The sequence below is a fragment of the Sitodiplosis mosellana genome, unplaced genomic scaffold (assembly GCF_009176505.1).
Source record: "Sitodiplosis mosellana isolate CC-2019 unplaced genomic scaffold, AAFC_SMos_1.0 Smas_scaffold_6226, whole genome shotgun sequence".
Classification (NCBI taxonomy): Eukaryota; Metazoa; Arthropoda; class Insecta; order Diptera; family Cecidomyiidae; genus Sitodiplosis; species Sitodiplosis mosellana.
In genome coordinates this window covers 7,147,072-7,173,885 of record NW_022601467.1, presented here as the reverse complement: position 1 = coordinate 7,173,885, position 26,814 = coordinate 7,147,072, and the positions used below count along the sequence as shown (strand labels likewise).

The following is a 26,814-nucleotide window of genomic DNA, read 5'->3' as shown; positions in this document are numbered from 1 at the left end:
ACACACACACACACACACACACACACACACACACACACACACACACATGGAAACCAATAGAGGAAGACCGGCACCCGAACCAAACCATCTTGGGTCAATTGGCCGGCGAGTAAAGGTACAGGCAACCAATACTCAACTTGTGCTCATGTCAAATAAGAAACATTTGATACGTGCGCTCACTTCAAATACAACGATAACGTCAACGACGACAAAAAAATATATGCAAAATAATTTGGAGCGAGCAGAGCGCGACAGGAAAAAAAAACCATTTCAGTAACAACAGACATTATTCTATAGGCAAAACGATAAACACAAAATCTAAACACACACATAAAATATACGATTTGCACGAACTCGATATCGCATTTCGATAGAACTGCGATTCGTCGCCTCATGCCATCACCAAAATCGCTGAATAGTTTGTTGTTTGGTATGGATTACTGGCGTGTGTGTGTGTGTGTGTGTGTGTGTGTGTGTCTGTGTGTGTGTGTTTGTGATTTTTTTTAAAACTATTTCGCTCATGTGTTCAATTCGGCAATGATAAAGTCAACTGTGTTGCTCTCGCTGTCTATTTAACAGTATACAGCCGTGTTTCGTTTAACTGCTCGCATACATAATCGAATGACATTACAGATACCATTATTGTCTCTTCATAAAAAGCGATAAATTCAACACTTCCTTTATGTATTCATTTCCGTTGACTTGGCTATTAGCGGCTTCCGTTGGAATTTTTTGTCTCTCTTGTTTGTTGCGCTGCTGTTGCTGCGGCTGTATACGCGCGTGCACACCATAGCAGCAGAGAGTCAATTCCATTCGTGTTTTGAGTTTAGATTAGAAGAGAATATGACATTCGCGACGAAATCTCGGCTGCGCTTTCGTTTCCTTCTTGTTCTTTGGTTCGTTCGATGGTTTGTATCATTGGTGTGTGTGTGTTTCGTCTTTTTTAGCTCGGAAATCCTCTGATTTTCGGTTATTGTTTTTTTTTACTATTTTTCTGTCGAAATATTCACAACACACAACACGATCGACGACCACACATTTTGATGTTGTTCGACGGAGGATATGACGCAAGAACCATTTTCATTTTCTTTATCGAGAATTCGTCATTTAAATTTAGTCATGCATTAAATGTTATCACATAAACGAACAAAAAAAAAAGAATCAACAACATAGTATATCACTTTTCATTCATTGAAAAGTGTGTGCCTATATGACTCACATATAGTATACGACCGATCGTCATCGTGGGCTGGTTGGTTTTTTAATTGTTGCTTTTTTTCTGGAATTTTTATCACAGTTATGAATTCGAGCACACAATTTGCTAGTTGAAAATAATGATTGTGTGATATGTTATGTTTAGCTCGTCTTCATTTTCGATCATCACGGTAATGAGCATTTCGGAGGAAAAATGGTAACAAAACGACAAATTCCAATGTGAAACCGGAAAACCTTTTCGAGCACTTTTGTCATTTTTTTTTCTCTTCTCTTCGTTTCGTTTTGTTTCTGCTGTGATCGAATTCTGCGGCAATGGCAATGGTATGTAACAATCAAAGGGAAAAAAATCAGCGCAGTCTTTGATTTCGCGAGCTTCAAATTATTTGCCACGCTTTGGTTTCGACTAAAGTATGCATTACAATTCCTTGCATGTTTTCCATTCACTCTATTATTGTGATTTTATTTCAAGTCAAATGTGCATACACCATTATTTTTTTTTTGCTTCATTCTTTGCCACTATCGCCCCGTCGTTACCGCCGCTCCTCCCATGTGTGTGTGTGTTTGTCAAACATTGTTGCTCACTATTGTTTCTTATTTCATATCGGTCATATTTCATCAAGAATTCAGCATTCGTCAGTACAGAGTCGTAATGGGGGGCTCTCTCTCTCCGCACTGAGTTGTGTGAGTGTTATGTGTACGGTTTTTTTTCTTTCTTCCAATTTTCGTAGCCATTGTGTGTGCTCTGCGAAAGAAGAGAATTTGTTTAATTTCTGTAGTTAAAATAAATGGGCGAAGCAAATTAATGCATAACATTGTTTTCTTTCGTCGAATCATACATAATAAAAGGCAAACATACAAAATTTGTGCTCCATTTTTTTTCTTTGGCGAGCTCTCTCGATTTTTTCTGCCGCTTTTTTTCAGTTTTCGTTGTTGTTGCAGTTTGCAGATAGCTCTGTTAACAGCGAATAATTGTCAGCAGTTGCACTTATGCGAAATTCTGGATCTGATTGTATGTTGTGGACCGCATTGTATCGCTAATGAAATCATATTACACACAGAGCGCGGTTCAGTTTGGACTGATATATAGCGTACTACCGGCTTGCGTTCGGCAAACATACATCATTACACGCGCGCACATCAATACACAGTTTGCAAATGCAAAGTATAGATCGAGTTTTCTGCATTCATTCGATTTACTCTGATATCTGTTGGCTGTTGGTTTTTCGTGGTATTCATTCAATTTTACGTTAACAACGACGGCACCGAAGAGATGAAAAGCAAAATGAATGTGATGCCATTGCGGATGGTGTGCACGGCGCGTCTAAAGCAGCAACATCTGACTACTTTGGGCATCGCGTGAACAAACACACTGGGCGAATTCACTCTCTGGCCCCATCTCTGTCACTCATTCATTCACTCACTCACTCATCAGTCGAATCGAAAATTGTGGTCGATGGAATAAATGTTAGTTTTTTTTTCTCTTCATTATTATTATTTTGTTTCGGTTGGCGTTTGCTATTTTCTGACACCATCCTCCATGTCATAAGCACACGATTGCGCGCCTATATCTATCAATCCATCTATCTATCTGGCTCTCTTCAATACATGAGAAAGATCCAACAAAGCAAACAAAATAGCATTTAGGTGTGAATTGAATAAGGTGAATACCAAATTCATCGTTATTTTTCCCACTTGAATTCAGATAATTCCTTTCCTTTCGACGTGATATCACAACGTGTTGTGTTGTCTATGTGTCGCTTGCGCGGTGTGTGCCGGTCTCTCGACCATATTTGAATTTTAAATTGCAGTTGTAATTACATGTAATAAATTATGAGGCGAATGCTCATAACCACACCAATTGGAACTCATTTTTTTTCGTTCGTTCGTTCGTTTGTTCGTTGTTTTCCGCTGCGCCAATAAAACGTAAAAAGATTTTGTAAAGAAATGTAATAATAAATATTTAGTAGAGGCAACGCCATTCATTAATCAGAATGTACACGAGCAAAGGCGCACATCTGAGTACGCTTGCGCGTGAGCGCTCGCAATTTTGTGCGCTCACACATAACACTTTTACGCTATCTCTATCTCCTTCTCTCCGCTGAGCACTGCACTGTGTGCAGTTGAGCAAATGTGTGCACATTTGAAATGCGCAGAGGCGCACTAAATACGCTAAGCCGGCAAATCAAAATCAAGGAAAAATCCAAAGACACAAGCCCATCTTGTCTCAAAGACATAAGCATCATCTCTCTTTTTCACTGGTTCACTTTTTATGTGTATCATCATAATTTTATCTTGAATTTCCGTGAACGAGTGGAATTTTCTCGATCGTATGTACGTACGTTTTTCTTGGTCGTTTTCTGTCATTTGTTTGCTGGGGCTTTAGTTTGAAGAGGAAAGCTACGAGATCAGTCGCTCGTTCAATTGAGAGTGCGGGCGCGGACACGCGCACACACACACATGAAAACAACTACGCCTATTTATATTCGACTTGATTCATTTCAAACGTAAATTCAAAACGCAACGCAGGTCAACGCAATCCACTCACACACAAAACTGCATGCATTTTAAATAATTTAAAACATATTTATATGCGAGCACATCATTACCACATTTTCAGTGGTTTTTTCTGTTTCTCTCTCCTCTCATTTGACTCAAATCAAAGTATTTATAAAAGCAAACGATACGGGTGAGAAAAAAAAAGAGAGAAAGAGAGAGAGAGAGAGAGAGAGAGGGAGAGAGAGAAAGAAAACACACAGAGACACACACATAAGAACTGAACGTCACTCATTTCGTGCAGTATGTAGGAGTCGATTTGATTGAGGCCGATAAGTTGGCTAAATTGCTTACAAAAGCTGGGCAAGTGACAAATAAGGCGATGAAAAATAAATAAATTGCTTGTGAGAAACCAAAACATCGAATGAATGTTTTTTTTTCATATAAAATATTTACAACGGCAACAACACAAATGGCGAGGTTAAATTGCTGTTGACTGAGATTGAAAAACTTGAAACATTAACAATATTCACCATGCGCTCGGATAGCATTGCAAATCGGCTTGAAATGCGATTGATTTGAATTGGTTTTTCTACTTTTGGATATTGATCGAAGGACGTTTAGTCTTCCCTTTTTTCCATTTATAATGCACATTTGATCCTTTCCATTCAACTAACCGTTTAACTAACACTATTTTCAATACTTACTTTTCTTTTATTCTGCAGTACTCCAATATCCGAATCGGCCCAGTCGTGAAACGAGATGTTATGAAGGCGTCAATTATGCTTGAGCATGATGCATCGTAAGTACAATGTGTTTTTTTCTCTTCATTTCTTGCTGAAATCGATGTTTTCTTCTCTTGTCCACTCGACGCTTATTATCGACGCATTATTCATGGTCGATTGCAGTTGCTAAGCTGAAATCGAAACACGAACCAAAGAGAGAAGGAAAAAAAGAGCAGCAATCATATCGTATCAAAGCTTGTGTGTCATTACATAAGATAATTTCCAGGCACGCAAAATAATTTCAGCGTGCAGCTTTTACATTTTCATTTGTTTTTGATTGCACAAAATTATTGTAACCAACTGCCAATTTTTTTTCCTTCTCATTTCGTCGTCTGCAAAAAAAGCGCGTCGAGTGGTTTGAATGAAATTTCAAATTCAATCACTTGATCGAATCGTGAACGCAACAAAAGTGGTAAATCGTGAAATTCGTTCTGATTCCCGATTCAAATGTGACTCAATGAACGTACACTTTAACGTGCACGAAAACAAAACAAAAACGAGTGTCCGATTTTACCGGTACCATTGGATATCACATTGTAAATCGAAACGATCAGCGTCATTGGTGCTGTCGCATTCTTCCTCTGTACGTATCGAGTAAGCATGCGTGCGGGCGCGCAAGCTCCCGCTCATTCGTTCGTTCCTGCCCGAAAAAAAATTATTTATTCAATCTGACAAACGCATATTAAAATCAAACACTTAGCGCGACAAAGGCGATGAAAAAAAAAACGACGGTTACACAAACAAACAAACAAAAAACGGCATCGACGCAATGAATTGAAATTTGAAATCGGCACATTTTAATTATTATCAACACATCAAATTCTTACCACGTATGCACATTGTATCCACCATTCATATGCGCTGAATAACAAAAAAAGCGAATCGAGAAAAAAATATATACAATAAACATAAAGAAGTAGCAACAGCAGTAACAACGCACCATCGTTGTTCGCCGATGTTCAACAAATCCAATGTAGAAGCACGAACGAACGAACGAAGGAAAAAAATCACAAATACAAACAATTTCAAAACATTAAAATCAGAACGGATGTTAAAAAAAAGGTATATCGGCGTGCATAGCACAAACTCGTAAATTTATAAAGGAAGTTAATTTTAATATGTTTGCATTTTTGAATAAAAATACGAAAAAAAAGCAACCACGTACATTTTTCTTTCATTTTTTTTTCTTCTCTGTCTTCTTGTGTTCTCGTCTTGTTGCCTTTTCTTTGAGGTATTTTTGCTGCTAGCTCTTCGTGTCGCTGCTCTGAGCTGCTCAACTCTCTTCTCTCCTCACTTTCATTCAGCACCGAAGTTGCACTAGTCCGCCAAACCACCAAAGCCAACAACCATGGGCGAGACTGAGAGAGTGAGCGAGCGAGAGAAAGGGCAAGAGAACGCAACCAAATGAACGAACAAGAGAGAGAAAAAAGAATATGAAAATAAAATAAAATAAAATAATCCAACAAGAATGCATATGATTAATATATACCTTTTGTAATTCTTTTGCTGAATCGTAAATCTTTTTTTTCTTTCTTTCTTCAGAATGTAAAAAGAAACCTCATGGGTTTATTGACTCTTCACAATGAAGAGTTCATTTGTATGCCCCGATTTTCCGTTTCGTCATTTCGATTCAATTATGAAATTTCATTTCGATTCGAGCGAGAGAGAAAGAGAGAGAGAGAGAGAGAGAGAGAGAGAGAGAGTGAGATGTGGACATTTAAAACATTGTACACATCAACAATTATATTCATCGTCGTTGTCGTTATATTTTTTTTCTCTGTGTCTCTCTTTTTTAATATTTCCCGGTATCATTGTCCATACACAATGAGATTTATTCGAAATCGAATGGATAGAGTGGTTTTTACAGTTACGCTGCAATAATAATAATTGAAATGCGGCTAAAAACGCGATGGGCTGTCGCGCTTTTATTTCATTTTTTCATTCTGTATCTTTTTTATTGTTCTGTTGCGGTGCTATCCTCTGTGCATGTCTGTCTACCTCCCTTCCTCCCTCCTCTCTCTCTCTCTCTCTCTCTCTCTCTCTCTCTCTCTGTCTGTCTGTCTCTCTCTCTATGTCGATCTATTAATATGAATTGAGTTATACATCGTAATTGTGATTTTGTGCGGGTGCTTATTCTACGGTTTTCAAATTAAAATCATTTGTATTCTGTTTAGGTACGCAACCATTTTGGCATTCGATGTAAAAGTTGAACGTGATGCTCAAGAGTTGGCTGATTCAGTTGGCGTTAAAATTTTCCAAGCGGATATTATTTATCATTTATTCGATAAATTCACGGCGTATCGAGAAGAATTGAAGGCAAAGAAACGCGAAGAATTCAAAACCATTGCTGTTTTCCCATGCAAATTAAAGGTGAGTGTCTATTTTGAATGTACGTCTATTCACCATATTTTGGCCAACGCGACACGAACACGGCACACACACACACACACCATTTTCCACAATGTGAAGTGCGTCAAGCGCGACACAAATACAACGCAAGACTGAGTAAAAAAAATACATTACAACAAACAAGCAATTTCACAAAAGTCGGCTACAAAAAGGAAATCGAATGGAATGCCGGACGTGAAATTTTGCGTACGATTTCATTTTTTAAGAAGTGTATGAAATAGACAAGAAGACTGAGAGCGCGAGAGAAAAATAATAATAATCAATCAATTTATTTGCATTGCAGATTTTACCTCAATTCATATTCAACTCACGAGATCCGATTGTGATGGGCGTTATGGTCGAGAGTGGCATCGTCAAAGAAGGTACACCCATCTGTGTGCCCAGCAAAGAGGTAACGATTGTTTCTTTTTATTTCACAAGAAAAGAGTCTTACCGACTCATTTTCGTTATTCACCATTAAAATGTCACAATTTATCTCTTTTTGCATTTGCTGAAGAAAGAAATAAAGACTCGAAATCAATGTATATATCGTTTTGGACATGATCTTAATGATGATGTCCATGACGATTACACAGTTCGATGTAATGTGCTCAAGCTAAATGTATAAGATGATGAACTAAATTTAAAAGAGAAAAACAGGGATGTTATTGCATTAACAAGAAGACGAAGTAGAAGATAAAAAAAACGACCTGCAAGTCGTTAATCTACTTCTGGGCCAATCATTTAAGCTGATTTAACGAAACAAAGAAATGGAAATCGAGAATACGCACCAACGGACAAATGCAAGAAATCCGTTTTATTTTGTTGTTCGTTCAAAACGGCAGATTTACAAGTAGAACCGATTTGCCGATTCAATGCGAATAAACAACGTAAATAATCATTTGATGTGAAACAGGATATGCGAGGAAATCAGCTAAAGGAAACACCAATAATAATGAGACAGTTTTAATTTTGTGTCGTTCTATAGCTAATCCCAAATTACTCACACTGTCAGTGATCCAATCCATGATTTTGTTTCAACGCATACGTCGTAAAATGAAAACCCATAGAAAAAAAGGAAGAAAAAGATGAAAATAACAACAAAAAAACAAAAACGTAAATAATCGGATTTCCTAAATATGGGCATTTTAATAGGCCGAACAATGGCATTGAATGGCGTTGGATGCGTGATACTTTTTTTGTGGTCCCGTAATTGTAATGATAGCCGAAAGCGGCAATTGCCGATAAATTTACGGATCCTTCTGTTTATGTTGCAAATATCATTTAAGTTAATCACGTTAATCTCTGTTTTCATCCGAAATTGTGCTTCTTCGTTTCGGCATTTCCGAATGCCGTTTGTTTGGTTTGTGTCGGCTTCTCGGAGAGTTTTTAGCATTTGTAATTTGTTTCCACATGCAAAGCAAAGCGTACATGCCCCACACAGCAATTACGCTCAACACTTCCCATCGTTGCCGTTGTGCGATGGTTCTCTTGTGTCTGTTCTCTACACGGTGTGTGTGTGTGTGTGTGTGAGCTGTCTTGTGACGAAATGTGAACATTTTCAGTTCCGTTCTCGTTTCTTTTTCTTTCGTTCTTTTTCACATTTAATACCGATGCGATTCATCTTTTATATTTGGCTTTTGAAATATAACATATGTTCTTCTTCCCTCAACTGTACATGCTCATTCTAATTTTTAGTTCCGGTTTGGGTTCATTTTCTTGCCACGCTCATCCGAACCAAATTCAATAGAAGAAAGAACAAAAAAAAAAGAAACCAAGAGGAAAAGAAAACGATTGTACGCTAAATAAAGTAATTTTAAAGCCGGAAGGAAATTCAGTTCTATGTGTGTCTATACGGCATGTGTTTTCATGAATGAAATGGTTCGCATGTCTTAATATCACCCGAAATGGTTAATACCAACAACAAAACAACGTTTTGTTGGTGTATTCTTTCCCGCATATAACTCACTCAGTTAGCTTCGTTTTTTTCTTTCTTCATTTGCTCAGTGGCGATATTTAAGTTCCAAATATGCACTAGTGCGTATGCGTTCATTCCGTTTTGTCTGTACCATTGTTTTCGTGGATATCCATTCACAAAAAAAAGAACGAATCATACTCACAAAAAGCCGAAAGAAAGCATTTTATTAATCTTGACCGTAAATAGGAAGAAATTAAAAAGCTATAAAAGACACATTCACACGCATATTACGAGAATGAATAGAATAATCGAACTGTTTGTGTCGCTCTCTCCCTCAACTTCCTACAGACGCCTCAAAAAACGACTACGACGACTATTATTCTACACAAAAACTGCCAACGGTTATAGATAGATCCGATTGTATACATTTGTTCGCCTGCCATCTCTCTATTGAGTATGATGTCTTTTCTAGCCACCACAATATACACTTTCTGATTGTGTGTGGATTTAAGTCATGTTACGAGATTGAACGAACAGCAAATAACAACAACAAAAAAAACGCCGTTTACACCTAATCATTCACAATATTATTTACACTAAAAACGAAAAACAATCATGTCAAACAGAAACGAAAGCAATAAAAATATAAATAAGATCCAATTTCCTTTTGGCCGATCATCAATTAGAGATATATGTATTTTTCTTGTATTTCGTTATTGTTTCCATATCTAAGCCTATTAAATGGGCCGGATGACTTTTAGTAATCGTTAACAAATGCAATTTATTATCATTTCTATATACGCCCGCCAATCCTACGGCGTTTTCTTTTTCAAATGTGGAAATGTGGCACAAAGCTCGAATTCACAAACAATCGTTGTTGTTGTTTGTTTGTGGTTGCTATTGATCGAAGCATCCCTGTCGATTCGATGCAGTGAGAGCGCGGCCCACAGTACCAAAATTGATGAATGATGGACTTGCATGAAGGTCCTGGTCGATAACACTTACGCGGCCTATCATAATAAATAAATGCGTTATGTGTACATTGAGCGGTTTGAGTGAGTAAATTTTGCATACAATCCCAGAATCGATATATTCGAAAATGTTTTCGTTGGTATTTATGGATGTTGAAAGGCGGCCTGATCCAAAATATGCCTTAAAGATACACAAATTCTCGGTTAATAATTGGTTTTATGAAAATTGATGGCCGCGTCTCGGCTGATTTATATACGCAAAATTCAGACTTGGTGAATATACGAAAATTTACGCTCCGAAATCGTTTGTCGTGATAAATTTCAACACAATGGAAAAAGAGACGAGCAAAAGATGCGAGATAGAAAGAGTGTGAGAGAGAAACATAGACATAATATGCAATCAGCTCAAACAACAGGGCGAACAAAATATTGACGGAGCGAGAGAGACAGAGAAAAAAAATCTATTTCGAATGTATTACTTTTCATGGAATTTTTCGTGTGCAAATGCTTTAATCCATTTGTGTGTGTCTATTGTTTACAATATGTGATCATTCTTGAAATGAAAATGAGCGTGCGGGTGCTCATTTGGAAGTGAGCATTACTACAAAAACAGCAACAACCACAGCAAAAAGTCATATACACTTAAGCGTAAATAGCGTGGGTGGAACGACGACAACGACGACACTATTTTTTTATTTATCGAAATGCATTTACTACGAGCAAGAGACTGAGCCGCTGCAATAGCAGTCAAATAATATGAATTTCCCATTGCTGCGTCGCAATGTAATGAAACACCAATTTTCGTAAACCACATCGATCGGTTTGATGCTTTTCTTTTAATTTATTCTTCGTTTTTTTTTGTTTTCTGCGACAAAATGTAAAACATTCTACCAACTGTTGTGCAACTTAAAAAAATCTCCATCAAACAGAAAAATGGTCAGCATCTGTTTGTTTTTCGACGGTTGCAACGGAGAAGAGGAAGAAAAAAACAATATATATATAATCGAAAAGAGAGTGTTCAAAAACCACAAATGATTCAATAAACAAATGCATGTGAACGTGCAGTTGGTTTGAACTTTTGGCGGAAGGAAATGCTCTCTGAAACTCCGATATGTGCACAGTGTACACACACACACACACACACACAGAGAGAGAGAGAGAGAGAGAGAGAGAGAGAGAGAGAGAGAGAGAGAGAGAGAGAGAGAGAGAGAGAGCACACAGTAACGATCATCATTCTGATGATGGTGATGACGACGGTCAAGAAAATATAATACGAGAGCTTCCACTTCCTCCGCTCAAGTGCGATCATTCGTTGACGTTGTGTATAAATAAATGTTCGAAGTTCAGTTCCAGAAGATGTTGGATGATGAGGAGGATGTTGGAGGAGGCAAAAGAGGTGGAAATCTGGATTTTTTGTTTATAAATGCATTTAACCAGATGAATTGAAGAGAAGAGCAAGAGAAAAAAAAAATTTGGCGTTGGCCGACACTCCACAAAATCCAATCCAAAACAAAACAATACCGACACCGAAAATGGCCGGGCGAGATAAAGACCTTATGCTATACATAGTTATACGGCAGAGGAGTATTTATTGGTTGTGTGCCTAATCAACTTTGGTATTGTTCGATAAATACAATTAAGTCAGAAATTTTAAGTGCGGCTCACACATTGCCATCATCGTCGTCGCTGTCGTCGCCGTCGTCGTCGTCATTATTGCTGCCGTTGCTTTTGCTAATGTTACTGCGCCGTGCTGTACTGCATTGAACACTACTCGGTGTGGTGTGCCCGTGCGTGCTGTATGTGGTATTTTTTCGTTTCCTCATTTATTTTGTTGTGTGTTTTTTGTTTTCTTTGCATTTTGTATTTCTTTATTTTCTCAACTCCGGAAGGAAATGCTTACCGTTTTTGATACATTATACATATGAGAACGAAGCAAATATCACAATGAAATGTGTGTATATGTGTGTTTTTTTTTCTCGTTCTGTACGATCGTTCTTATGCTTTTTGTGTTGTATTCATTTGTACTTTGTACACGTCTGCACACAAACATTTCGTTTTACTATTGCGCAAGCAAATTCATTCATAAAAATTTCGAGGGAAAGCAACGAAGTAAGAAGAAGAAAACAACGGCAGCAAGACACACGCACGAAACAAAGAGAAAAAAATGCATGAATGAGGACGACTCCGGCGGAACCAGAAAAAGGTTAATCGATCTCAATTTTTTTTCTCTCTCTTCTCTCGTGTTTGTTTTAAAGCCGTTCTGCATCTATTTTTTGCTTCTCATTTTTTATGCATTCTCCCGTTAGATGAGAGCATTTGTCCCATGATTGACTCCCAAAAATAGGAAACAGCTTTGATTCCAACGAAATACAACAATGAAATTATTTGAAACGGGAAAAAAATGCGTGGGAGTTTGAATGAGGTATAGAAAAAAAATACACACTTAAGCTAGGAATAATCGAACGAGAATTCTAGCAAAAAAAACCTCACTAAAAAAACTACTTCATTCAAGCTGTCACATTATATTGACGGAAAAAATAAATAAATACGTCGTTCGACAAGTTCGCCGTATGGCAAATGCTGAATTTCGTACGAATGTCAACAGGATCAATAAATATACATATGTGCTACATGAGTGTGTTTTCTTTGATTTCGAACCATTCGTACGTTGTACTTTTTTTCTCCCTTGGTTGGTTTTCTGCTTTCGACGCACACACAATCAACCGGTCAAAGAGCGAATGCGGGCGAGAGAGAGAGAGAGAGACAGAGGAGAGAGCATTTATAACCGATTTTCTAAATACTTCCGATTGAAATGTGCAGATGGAACTGACACGTAAATTGCTGTTACTACCGCTGCAATGAATTTCATTGATAAAATTTTAATGAATTCATTCAGCTGTTCGGCCTAAGTTCACTCTCAACGCACATACACTCATTCACTTCAATTGAATAAATATATGCAACGAACGAAACAAGCAAATTGACTTTGAGAGGGAGAGAGAGAGAGAGAGAGACAGAGAGAGAGAGAGAGAGAGAGAGAGAGACAGAGCCCATCAATGAACAATAGCCTCTTTATACTATTTTAATTGCCAAACCGATTCAATTCGCCGTGCACATTCTTTTTGCCGAACGGGTGGAACTCTATATTCACTGCATATCTGTCATTTGGTATAAGTTGTTTGCTTCAAATACGAACGCAATATGTTTGATGTCCCGCATCTGCCATCGTGAATATTTTCCTTTTATTTTTATTTTTTTGTTTCTGCTGTTGTCTCGGTTTGTTTATTTTTCTGTGTGTTTCATTAATATATTCAGAAAAAAAAATACTAGGACAACGTGTTGATGGAGATTCATAGTGAAGTGTGACGTTTTAATTTCATTCATATTTCGGTTAGCATGGTCCCAAAAAGTTTAATCCGCTGCTGATCGGTTCGTCATAGCGTTAGCGTTATGAGGTCTTGTGATCATATCAATGCGAGTATGTGTTTTTTTCCGGATGGGTTTTCAATTTGTCATGGCTATAAAACAAACGCACAAAAAATGCCAATTAAAGCGCTTTATTTGATAATGAAAAAGATATTGCTCATTTCAAAATCGCTATCATAGTAGGCAAAAAGCACGCGTTCATTCATAAGTTCTTAACACAACTATTCAATGAAATGTAGAAGCGGCACCCACAGACGAACGAAACGAAGGGAGAGAGAGAGAGAGAGAAGAAAAATGAATATCGACAAACGTTCACATTTTTAATTTTCGTGCTATGACATGGAGTTTCCATACGAAAGAAAAAAAATAAAGCAGATTATGGGCTATAATTCGGAATAGCACAGGATTTGCACAGTTTTAATACCCATCTCGCTAATGGACGAGTCCATTATGCGATAGATACATGCTCAAAGCGAGTTCGACTAGCGAGACAGACAGAGAGAGAGAATGAGAGTACTGGCATTTGTTTATACATTGATGCATACGCAGTCGCCTCAAACAAACACTACACCAGAACTACATGAATACACACGTCCACACTGACAACTTCCTTCCGGTTTGTGTTCTTATTTCATTCACAACGCTTGTGAAATCGAACTAAAACAACACATTTCATTCATATAAATTTTAATCAAGCCGTTGCTGTATGTAACCAAGCTGGTCGCAACTAAAGCAACAGCAGCAACAGCAGCAATAGCAGCGGTGGCCGTATACTCGTTTCACAATTCCCCGCATTTGCTCATTCAGTTATACACACGATATCATGCCGCCACCATACCGATTCAATTTATTCAATATAAAAATATTGTGTGTATACATTGGTTGCGTATAAACTACTATTTCTTTGCAGTTTTTTTTCATCGTCGTCGTCGTCGTTTCGTTGCCCGTTGCTTCTCTCTGTCTCTCGGTTCAAGACTTGATTAAATCTCTCGAAGCAGCAGAACGGCTTTAAAAATACTGAATAAAAAAGAGAGCGTTACGTTTTCCGTCTCTTTGTTCGGCGCAAAGAGATAGAAAATTCCATACGAAAACGGTCCGCTGAAATGTTGCTACTTGAATTGGCACAGACAGATTATATTGATTATTCATTCAATTGACTGTGTGCCGCGTTATGGATGAGTATTGAACAATCATTTATTGTTGTTGCCGCCGCCGTTGTCGTTGTCGTCATCATCGTCGTAGTCGTCGTTGTCATGAATGAGAGGTAGCTCACTCAATCGACGTACAAGTGAGCGTATCGCATCCCCAACTCTATTGTAAAAAATATCATTGATTAAAATGTGAAATTACTGTAAAATTATTGCAATTCATGTCACTTGATCAATCATTGCATTCATTATCGCATATTTCATGCTCACACCATTCGATAATAATGTTCGATCTCTAAGTTTTGAGCCAGAGAGAATCCATTCATCGCATACAATTGTTTCTTTATCCTCTCTCTCTCTCTCTCTCTCTCTCTCTCTCGCTCGTATTGTTTCCCAAAAGCTAAACATTCAAACATATTAACATTGCGCATCTAAGCAAACAAAGAACAAACGAACAAACAAATAGAAAGAAAAAAAAACAGAACGAAGTACGGCCTACACTTATGTAATTTGAGGTCAAAATCGTACAGCAAACATTTTGAGCTTACACATTGATACACAGCACAAAGTATACATGCTGTGCAAACAGTATGCGCAACGAGGAGGAGAGCGAACGAGCGCACACACAGGAGATGGCTATGTATTCAATTTGTATTTCACATCATTCTTTTCGAACAGAGTTCGAACAATCACACTTTTACACTAACGCAACACGTTCGCAATGCGCACATGTATTTGGTTTGCGTGTCAACTGCATTGCATATTCTTATCACTGTCATTATTTGTGTTTCATGTACAATTTTCATGTAGACAAATAGCAGCGATCGTTATTTGTGATGAAGAGGACCGCGATCGCGATCATTCGCGATGAGTGTGTAATCATTTCGGCGGATGGTCAATCAGATGGATTGTTTGATGTATAGCATTTATATGTTTTTCGACGATTTTATTCATCAAAACTGCGTGAGCAGCGTATTTTCGACAGAAATATTTTGAAATATCCGTTTTTTTATCTAGAGAAACGAACTCAGTTGCACACGACGAAAACCGGGCCGATAATGCGCTTCGTAATCTGTATTAGTGTCTGATTGTATGTGTTATGTGCCTATCTCTATTTCGACTTCTTAAGCGGTTCAAATGTTGTCATCGTGGGCAGCACGGGCTTCTTTTCACTTGACAACTTGAATAGAGAGCTCGAAATGTTTTTTTTTTGTTGTTCCTCCATATCGTTGGAGGCAACAACATCACACGGTTATATTGGTAGTTGTCGTGCCTCATATTAAATATAAAGCAGAAATATATCGACCACACCTAAAAAATATCTTATATATGCATGTATAGATGTGAAGAGAGACAGAGAGAAAGAGAGAAAGAGAGCGAGCGAGATATAGGGAAAGGAAAAGAATAATAAAATGAAAATAATATAAAAGTTGAATTCCGAATTATAAAATGGAATTACTCTTCGGCTTGACAACTTAAACACTTACTTGAATTGGAGCCATAAAGAAACAAAACGAAAACGAATAAAAAAAACAAACCATAAATAAATGGTTGGCGAAAATACTCAAGAAGGCGCTCCTCAAACGGTCGCTAAGCCACTTTATGTTTTAATTATATCTCTCGCCCGGAATATTCTATGAGCACATCGAATAAATTCGTTGCCCCGATGGGCAGCGGCCACAGCAGTAGCAGCAGCAGCAGTTCATTTTCAAGGTTCTGTCTCTACAACACTTGACGAATCGCACACATTACCTTCTTGACCATATTCCGGCTTGCAAATTGCAATGATTTTTTCTTCGCTTCTGGCCGCCGATGAAAAATCATACCGAGAATGGCTGTTGCAAATGTGATGTGTATGTATGCAAATTTGCATATCCGTTCCCTTAAGGTAGAGGCATTTTTTCGTCCATGTGCTGCGCTCGAATAAACTGATAAGTAACTCATTCATAAAATCTTTAGCTCGATGCGCGCAATGGTTTTAATGTACGCCTTTTGTCTTGTGTTTTTTTTTCTCTTTGCTTCGAATCATGAATATATGCGCACGCTCGTATCTTTCTTTTTTCTCGCAAGTAACCGCGCGTACGCTCACGCTCACACAAAACACAAATAATTCTTTTTAACAATCTAGAGTGCAGCCTTTTTTTAAGTCGATACAGCACTCGTTTATTTTATTCTTATCTGTCGCTCTTTCTCTTTCGGTTGTCCCATTGTTACCGGACTCTTTAGTTTTTTCGTGTTCCTTTCCGTTTTTTTGCCATATTTGCGTTGATTATACATTTGGTCGGCGCGTTCGCGAAGGAAAAAATAAACAGCAAGAGAGAGAGAGAGAGAGAGAGAGGATGAGAGAGAGGGAGAAGAGACCGCGTGAACATTTTCAAATGACTCTGAGCATGAGCTGTTTGGTGATGATGATGATGACGGCGACGGCGAAGACGACGACGACGACGACGACGACGAAGAAAAATAACAAACTTGAAAATTGCTGAAATGAACCGGCGTTATAATATGTGTCGATGCAATGAATGCGTGTTCAGCGTCTCTTTTTGATATGAAGACAATATGTGGAACATCACGCGCTCATTTATTATTTCTAGATGTGCTCTTTCTTCTCTCATTCTCCCCCTCTCTCTCTATCTTTGGCTCCCATTCTGCCGTTCTGCGATCGCATTCATTTCTGTTTCCTTTCACATTAATTTTTTCGGGCATTTTTCGTTAATAGAGCCTGGAATTTAGCTCTTGGCTATCAGCTGAATGAATGATATATTACCCTGTCTTCCAGTCGACAGAACAAAACGGAAACGCCAAATGCCACAGATTGATTGGCTAAAGATCTCGGTTCTTTCACTGAATGTCAGAGCAGAGAAACGACTTTTGGCCGTTACACACACACAAATACTCACACAAGAAACGCCCGTCATTCTTTTAGAGTCAGATTCGTTAAACGAACCATTTGCTACCAAAATCTAAATCATTTCAATTCGAAATAGAAGCGATAAAAGGAACAATCTGGTCAAAACACACTTGAATCACACTCAAACTCAATTGAATGCTTTGTAATGATTTAATTGTGGCTGGAAAGTGGAAATAAAGCATATGCGTAACACAAAAAAGGAAAAGGCGTGCATTTAATCTCGGTAACAAAATGACAAATCGTGACTGTAGCCAACATTTTAAGTTGGGAGAATTAAAAAAGAAACTGTTCGCATTAGAACTTCGTCAGAATTTATTAGAATCATCAAGTCTGTGTATATGTGTGTGACTGTGTATATGAACAAAAGTGTCGAATGAATTCAGATACATTGTGCATTCACATGCACATGCACACATTTCCATTCGAGAAACGTGTTTTGAAATATCTTTGCTTCTGTTTACGGTTGCAGCAGCGACGGCGTGCGTATACATCTGTGCATTGCACTACACACTGTGTGGATATTTGAGCCATTTAGTATTCTTTCTTCTAAGTCGACACACAATTAAGCATTCACACTGAACGAATATACGTGCAGCATCGTATGTCAGGATTCGGCGGCGGCTACACACTATATATAAATGGAAGAGGATAGAGAGAGAGAGAGAGAGAGAGAAACCGAAGCATTAATTATTGTATGTGTGCGTTGACGTTGTTGTGCGCGCACATTCATCGATCGCGCAAAACTTGCAAGAAAATTACAAATAATTGCTAATTATTATTTATGTTACAAAAGAAGAGAAGTAAAAAAAAGCCGAACGTGCACTCTTTTGACGTTTGTATTTATGCACCGGCTCTTTGAAATGATCGACCAGCCGCGTAGCGTACGACAATACCAATCCAAGTGAATGACACGGTAATAAGCGCAGATAAAATTTTGTTGTTGTTTCATGTTTCGTTTGCGTTTGTTCCAAACTCACCGAATGGTTGACCTGTGCACCATTTTATCAAATTAGATCTCGATGAATTTAGTGGGCAACACTTTGCTACCTGCGTATGCAACCGAAACAAACAAAAATAGGAAGAGACACTTCAATATTCCAAATGCGGCTAGTGCTGCTGTTTGTTGTGAAACTTTTTAAATTATGAAGTTTCTGTTCGTCGTTGTCGTTTTCGTTTCTATTGTATGTGGTTGCTGGTCTCCTGCTGTCCCATACATCGAACGAACAACTGTACGAATGGTGTATAATGAAGTGCCCCCCTGAGAATGAGCCAAAATCACAATTTCATCGAAAAGTATTGGAACATTTCATTAAATTAGTCAGAATATATGAATGAAGTTTAGCCATAAAATTGACAGACAGAGAATGTTTGAGTCAGCTTTTTTTTCTCGTTAACTAATTACTCCCTTTAAAGTCACACTCAAACTGACCTCTATACTCTATACCGTATACAACGTAGACATGCGTCATATTACTTTTTTTCGTTCTAATTAGGAATGCTGCTCACTTTTTTTTGTTCGTTTTCTATCCGCTCTCGTTCAAACTTTAGATCGTTTGTTTATCTAGAAAAATGATTACTCATTCGCCTGCGCTCAATTACCTCAATTGCCACGTTTTGATGACACCCATGTACGTGACTGTTGAACCATTCTATGTTTTTTTTTTGCTTCGCTTCTGTCGCATTTGTTCTGAAATATTGAATAAATTCTCGCTCCTATGGCGACTGGAAAAACCACAGAGAAATATGCGAACATACCAATAACCAATGACCTGTACCAATGAAGAAAAAAACGCAAAGCACATCGGCGCTGATTGCTCTAAATTTTGATATTCACACAAACATACACCGACCGCGCAAGCAATTAAAAGTCTTTGTTATATGGGTTAAAGTTTGAGCCTAGTTGAATATATGTCTATTTTTGTTTCAGTTTCTGGACATCGGCGTTGTCACATCAATCGAATGCAACCATAAGCAAGTGGAGTCTGCACGAAAGGGTCAAGAAGTTTGTATCAAAATTGAACCAATACCCGGTGAATCGCCAAAAATGTACGGTCGCCACTTTGAAGATACGGATATGTTAGTGAGTAAGGTGAGTAAACGGAATAAAAATTCATAATTTTATTATTATTTTTTTTCAATTTGAAAGCAGAGATTTGAAATGAACACATTCGTGTGAATGAATCAATGTGGAAATTTGTCTGCAAAAACTCTTTCACACAATGCGAATTCCATGCATTTGTCATTCATTTGAGAATGTCGAATGGTGCAGTGAAAATGCAAGAAAAGACACAGACGAACAAACCGAAGCACGTAAATGGACGGTACGATTTGTGTTTGCATGTTAAGTGTAGATGCGCGATGCGTGAATTTCACGTAAATATTATGGCATCTTCACTTTTCACAAAACCATTTCTATTAATAAAAATAAATCGGCTCTTGGGGGAAAAAAAGGGTTCATTTTTTGCATTTAACACACTTGTGTAAACACATTTGCTTCAATGAGCTTCGATAGGCTCGCCACTCTCACTATTCGTCACAAATGAAAAGTGAATATCTTGTTGGCGCGCAGCACGAAAGCACATTTAAGCAAATTGACATTCCAAAAGCATGACGTTCATTGTTTTGATGGAGATAAAAGAAACGAAAAAATAAGCAAAATCAAACCATCATCGGATTTGGAATTTCTTAATTGCCAGTTGAATCAACGCATAATTGCTCTGGTCTTTATTCTCTGTTTCGTGTACGCGCCGAACTTTAGTGACGATTCGAAATTTTCAATTTGAGAGAAATTTTCAAAAGCAAGGGAAAATGCGGGAACAGGAGAGAGAGAGAGAGAGAGAGAGAGAGAGAGAGAGAGAGAAGGCAAAAATTCCAATAAGTAAGTGATGATCAGCCCAATGTCTTAAATATAGCCTTCTTTTCAGTGAATTGAATTCGATAGTGCGAAATTCTTGTGCCTACCTCATGCTCATTTCTCTTGGTGTGTTCGAACTGCAGAACGCTGTTGATGTTGCTGCAATTGCATATGTTAACGTAAATGTGTGGCGATTGCGTGTCCATGCGCTGCTCAATGCATCAAAATCATCGAAACTGATCACAAACGAATCATTCTCAATCAAAATTTCGAGTCGTTTTTTCCTTCTTTTTCGTAAAATGGCTGTGGTATGCGCGCACACACGGGTCGCTTCATGAAATGCCTCTGTGTCCCGAAATGAAAGCCAGTCTAGGGCCGCCTCGTAGTAATTCACGATTGCATTCAATTTATTTTTAAATATTCGACTGTGGACGTGTGTGTGTGTGTGTGTGTGTGTGAGCGCGCGATATTCTCACTAGTCAAATAAAAATAAAATTTCGGATTTTGAGGCTGTGTGTTGACATTAAGCTTGTATTCTGGCTTACGCAGCAATTTGAAGATCGTGAAGTCGCGCAACACACAAATTATACATATTAAATGTATATTTACTTTGGTTTATTTGAGTGGAAATCTGGTCTATGTTATGAGAGGCGTATCCTGAACAAAATAACAAAACACAAATAAACAAAAAAACATCCTGAACTCGCAACGCGCAAACTGAACAATGAAACGTCAGCAGTACGATTTCCATTTCGATGTTTTGCATTGCAGCATTTTTTGCGTGCGTGTGTGTGTATAGTATTCGCACATGATGCGAAGAAAAGACACTAATTGAAAATAAAAACCAAGAGCAAAAAGTCGGGCCAAAAAAAAAACACAAACGCACAAAAAAAGAAGACTAAGAATGTGCAACAAACGCGCAAAAAAAAGCCGATGAGAGAGAGAGAGAGCCTCTCGACGCATCGTAAAAAGGTATACAGAGGATTGCTGCGTTTGCGTGACATTCCAAACGGATTCGGTATATTATTTCTGGCTCTTTAAATGTATTTAAAGCAAAAAATGTGTACTATTCTCTGTCGAGCTTTTCGGGACAAGACCTAAATTTTCGCATGCATCATTCCCAAGAGAGATCGAACATTACACGCATATACACGCTGTGCATATAAATCCACTTCATATTCGAAATTACAATTGTAAACAAATTTGTGTGTAGTGAGGAGCGCCAAATTGGCTCGCAATCAAATCACACTTGCCTTCCCTCATCGCTCTCGTCTCGAGCTGTTTCGTTTCGGTTGGTGTTCGAAAGGACGCAATTCATTTCTTTTCTTCACCGTCGTTGTCGCCGGCATTTTATACTGAACTATTCGCATGACAATGCCGCGTTTATTTGTGTTCGTTTCAAAGTTCGCATGTGTCCCCACAAGAAAGTTCCAAAAAATGCTATTCATATTAGATTTCAACTGGAATTCGCAAAAAAAATGTATGGAAACAAACGAAAAAAAAATTAAATGTAAATAATTTCATATCAAAGAATTCTCCACAAATTGCACTGTAACCAAAGCCATTGTAAATGTTAATAGGCTTGGGAAGAAATTACACGAAAGATTGTGTATTTGTGTATGCCCCCTTCCTACGAGTTCGAGTAAAATGACGGTGTGTCGATGTTGGTTCTGCTGTTGAACAAGATGGCTTAGAAACAGGAAGAAATCAATTTGTATGCGTGTTTTCTTTGCTTTCTTCTTGCAGTGGCACTCTTTTAATTAAACTTTTCAACGTTCCGTGTCAAATAGCACTGATGTTTCCGACTCACCAAATGATATTTTAAGTGCACATGCTACAGAAAGCACGTCAATATTTATTTCTCGGAGAAACTCAAGGCTCTCGTGTGTGTGTGTGTGTGTGTGTGTAAGAGTTGTAATTAAATCAATGAGTTCATCGAATAATTGAAAATGATTCTTATTTCATTGCGTATGCTCGTTTTTTTCTTCAATGAATGAATGAATGAATCATTCACTTGTTCGAAAGAGGAGAGAGAGAGAGAGAGAGAGAGAGAGAGAGAGAGAGCGCACTACGCGCACACACAACTAACAACAGCAAAAACATAACGTTTCAACCCCAGACGATGTAAAAGAAACCATTCATTTTGCATGCTTCAAATTATTCGTCTCAATGAAATGTTGCTCGCGTAAATGAAAATGGAATTACAGAAAAATGCCCACAATTTTTTTTCGTCTTTCTCTTATGTGCATTTCACGGAGTTGCGTTCGTCTTTTGTCTTGTGTGCTATTATATATTATTGAGCTTCCTCTGGTCGTTACGTTCCCAACAATTTTTGTAGTGCACACACACACACACACCAAATGTATACGTTCACTAATTTTGTGTGTGGTTTTTTTTCGTGTGTTTGTTTCTTCATTCAATGAATGAATTTTCTCACTTAAATGAAAGCACTCCCAGCATATACACAATGCAATTCGTTCCGCGCAGGGAAATTCATTGGCGTGAGAGGGGAAAATAACAACCACGAATACGATGTCTATTCGTATGGAGTGGATTGTTCACATCGTATATCATTCTTTTCCGCTCGGCAAAGAAAAAAATCATTCACGCATTCACAGCAGCAGCAGCAGCAGCATGCACAGCCATTGAAACATACACACACACACACATACAGCTTAAGCGTTTACATTCATGCGAACATGACATTTCATGAATGAAACACACAACGCGACAACGTACCAAATATCGATTGACCTATATTTCGGTAATGTCCTTGTTTGTTCATTGTTGAGCGTGCTCTTGTACATTTTCGTCGCCGTCGTTTCATTTCGTTTGATGACTGCACATTCAACAAACGGTTTCATTCATATAATATTTGGCTTTTCATTGGTTGCATCATCAAAAACCGTTCGCTTTGAATGACTTTTTGGCGCTATGCGTTATTTTTCCTACAATGAAACAATTATTTATTTCTCATTCGCTTTGTATGTGGTTGTGTGCGTGGCTGATGAGAAAAAATCGCCGAAAATCATGAATTGAAAATTTTACATTCCACTGCTCAACTATTGATCGATAAAGGTGATAAATGCGATTTGCGCGGTGAAATAATCTCTCTCACCTTGTGAGATATATGGAAACAATGACAAAAGCACGAGTGCAAAAAGAAAAAATAACTCATCGATGCAAGAGTATTATTTTAAAATTACGCTTCAAACGCCGAATTTTCGAGATTCCCCCAATTTTAGATTCCAACGTCCGTGAGTCTGTGAATGATTCGTTTTCGACACGCCGACTTCTCTCTCTCTCTCTCTCTCTCTCTCTCTGTTCCGGCCGCAATATTGGGAATTGTATTCGAAAGCTATTAGTTTAGGATGCGATACTTTCACAAACTACAGCATCAACTGTTTTGAATTCCTTGAAATGTCGGCACTCTTCTTCATCTTATGTGTGTGTGTGTGTAGGTGTTTTTTTTCTTTCTTGCAAAAATAGACGACCTTCATTCATCCCATTCATACGAATTTAGATTTTATTCCGCATGAATGGCTAAATTTTATTTCAACTACATGGCTTGCGACCAAATGGCTCTGGCTGCAATCAAAACTGAATTCTCTTTGCATGCTGAAGTACACATTAAATTATTTGACGTCACTGATGACCCAATTTCATGAACGGATCGAGCGGTAGGGACACAGAGAGTAGCATGACGATGACGTTTTATCCTTATTGCATGAACAATTGAACATTGTGCGTGTGTATGTGTCGTTTATGGCTCTATTGTATCCCATTCGATCTAGGCCATGCTACACCAGTATGAATGGCCAAACCATGAGATCCAAGTACTAGCGCACACACACACACACACACACAAGTCCTCATTGACGTCATTGTCGTGTGTATGATTTAGCAGCGCAAGAAATCGAATTGGGTCACGAAACACTGTTCTCGCACTCAGGATGTACCATCGAATCAATGTCACTTGAATCCGGTTATCCTGAGAGCAACATTTGAAACAGAATACATGTCATTTTAGTTTTTAATTTCATGTTAGTGTTCTTTTCTCGCTTTTCTCATTTTATTTTTTTTCTCCATTTTTTCTTGTTTCTATCCAGATATCTCGACAGAGTATCGACGCCTGTAAGGACTATTTCCGAGAAGATCTGAACAACGCTGATTGGAAATTGATGATTGAGCTGAAAAAACTGTTCCAGATTCTATAATTGCATTGTATGCATGGTGAATATGAGATGTGAGGCGTATAGTGAGGCGACCATTTGTATTTATTTGAAAAAGAAAGAAAACGTGAATTAACGCAATAAACGCGCACACGAATTGTCCACATCTGCAAATGAGGAAAATGGCAAATGAATTAAATCGGATTGTCAGTTGATAAATGATCTTTCAACTGTTTTATTTCTTCTTCTAAGTGACTTGATTTTTCTGATTTAATTGTTTGAAATATTAGAAAAATAAACAGAAAAATGCATGTTTTTTTTTAGTTAAATAAGCAGTTTTTCTTCCCTTTTTGCAAATCCAATTGATTATCTACATTGAAACGGTGTTTGCGTGTGGAGGAAAAAACAAATAGAAAGCAAATTTATTGATTGGTTTCGGTAATATGTGATTGACAGTTATAAAAATTGATTTGTCCTATTTTGCAAATGGTATATTTTGGCAGACTGATTTTCTATTCCGATAGCGAGTGAGCACGAGCAAGCGATCGAGTGAGGTAAGTAATGAAAATCATTATCATTGGTGACGATTTCCGATGTTGTTTCGAGAGCCCGAGAAAGAATCAACAGCAACAGCAACAACAACAACGTAATTGTGAACACTCCGACTGATTGTTTAACTACAAGCGATTGATTCGAAATGTGAGTTGTAGTTGCTGTCGCTGCTGTTTTTGTTGTATTCTTCCTGTTTAGTCACAACACCATACGGGAACGCGTATACATGAATTACATGCACACTTATTTATACAAGCATCCGGCCATGACTATGCGATAAGATATGGCTTTTTGTGTGTATGATAACAATTTTGTCGTGTTGCCTCAATTCCATTTCGAATACTGGAAGTATATATTTTGTATTCTTTTTTTGAAAGCACACAGTTGTCTATCGCCCATATAAAACATAATATATTTTGAACAGATTTCGATCATAGTTATCATCACGGTCATGATATTCCATTTCTCATTCTCTCTCTCTCTCTCTCTCTCAATATTTTGGGCAATAAAATTACGAATGATATCCACGTATTCGCCACCTATAAAACGACTGCATTCATTTGTCTGCTCTCTTTTATTCCGCTTCGTTTATGTGCTCTTTGCTCGTTTGGCAGTTTTCAAGCGAAACGGTCAATATATTTGTGCCATAGGATACAAGATACTTGGTGTATTATTTTCTTCTTTTTTTTGTTCATTTCCAGTCGCTTGAATTGCATACAGTGTGTTTTTATTATATTTTAAATATGAATGAGTAGCTGTTTTTTTTCGCCATTTGTTTGTTTAAAAAATGACGATTCAAAATGGAAAGAAATTGATATTCCAGCTATTAATTTTCATGTATATTCAAATGAAGCTCTCTAAACTGCAAAAAAAATGAGAATCAATTGATGGATTTTATTATGGATCCACCACACTCTGACAGCAATCTTTTTTTTTTAGTGTGAATGTACATTTGTCCCCATATGCACGATTGCTGCTGCTGCTGCTGCTATTCTGAACACAGTCGTACATTATAAATATGATCGCGGGCGAGCTAGTAAGCGAATGAGTGCGCTCGCGCGCGCACGCTAACGCTCAAATTCAACTTCATTTTTATTTTTCAACAGTGAACCTAAGTTCCAAGTATACAAAACATATTTGTGTGCCCATTTCGATTACGTTAACATGCGGTCAATGACGCCTCATGGCTTTGCACTTAATTTGATGTTCTATGTCGATTTATCTTGAAACTGCTGTCCGTGCTCTCTATCAAATTCTATATGTAGCAAATATTGTGTTGTGCGCTTATGAACACTATAACTACACACAATTTCTGGTCATATGCATGTGCTTATGGAGTTTCCAGGAATAATGCTTTCGCATTGCATCGCATCGATATGTACGTCAATACGGTGCTATCTATTGTCTGTCAATGCCGCAATTCTTCAATGAATTAAAAACTATTTTTACATTCTTTCGGAGATATATGTGGACAAATCCGGGATTTTTCTTCTTTTTTTTGTTGGTTCATTTCTAAGGAAAAAGGGGCAATGAAACAAATAAAAATTTCACAAAATTGAGCTTATCAAAATCAAAGGAGAATTTTCCCGCAATATTTTTGCTTCGAATGTGAATTTCTTCTCGCGCGGAGCATTTAATGATCACATAATAAGTTTGACGGCCTTGACCTTTTACGGTTCAACCCGAAAAATGCGGAACAATAGACTTGAGCTATTGTGCCGTGTGCGTTTGTTTTGCGTGTAATATTTGTTTATGAACCGAACAAAAAGTGGTTTCATTTCGAGTGTAAAAAAATGGCAATTATTTCGAAAGTGGATTGCAAACCGACAATCATTATCAATTTCATCGTAATCGACGTTTTTATAGCGCCTGTTAAACTCAATGATTATTTTAGAGCCACAAAAAATGTGTGAGTTTTATTTCGGTGCTTCAGACAATAATGAAATATGTGTCATTTATCTTGAAATGAAATCGGCTGGTT

General features: G+C 37.8%; 1 protein-coding gene across 1 annotated transcript in view; it reads left to right on the top strand.

The window, feature by feature from the left end:
- Positions 1 to 24,610, top strand: part of LOC129579260 (eukaryotic translation initiation factor 5B) — a 30,391-nt gene extending 5,781 nt beyond the window's left edge. The window contains exons 8-12 of the mRNA XM_055469134.1: positions 4,434 to 4,510; positions 6,668 to 6,863; positions 7,186 to 7,293; positions 19,183 to 19,344; positions 24,219 to 24,610. Coding sequence (XP_055325109.1) covers positions 4,434 to 4,510; positions 6,668 to 6,863; positions 7,186 to 7,293; positions 19,183 to 19,344; positions 24,219 to 24,326 — 651 coding nt within the window. The 3' untranslated portion in view covers positions 24,327 to 24,610. The remainder of the gene's footprint in view (positions 1 to 4,433; positions 4,511 to 6,667; positions 6,864 to 7,185; positions 7,294 to 19,182; positions 19,345 to 24,218) is intronic.
- Positions 24,611 to 26,814: the final 2,204 nt, after the last annotated feature.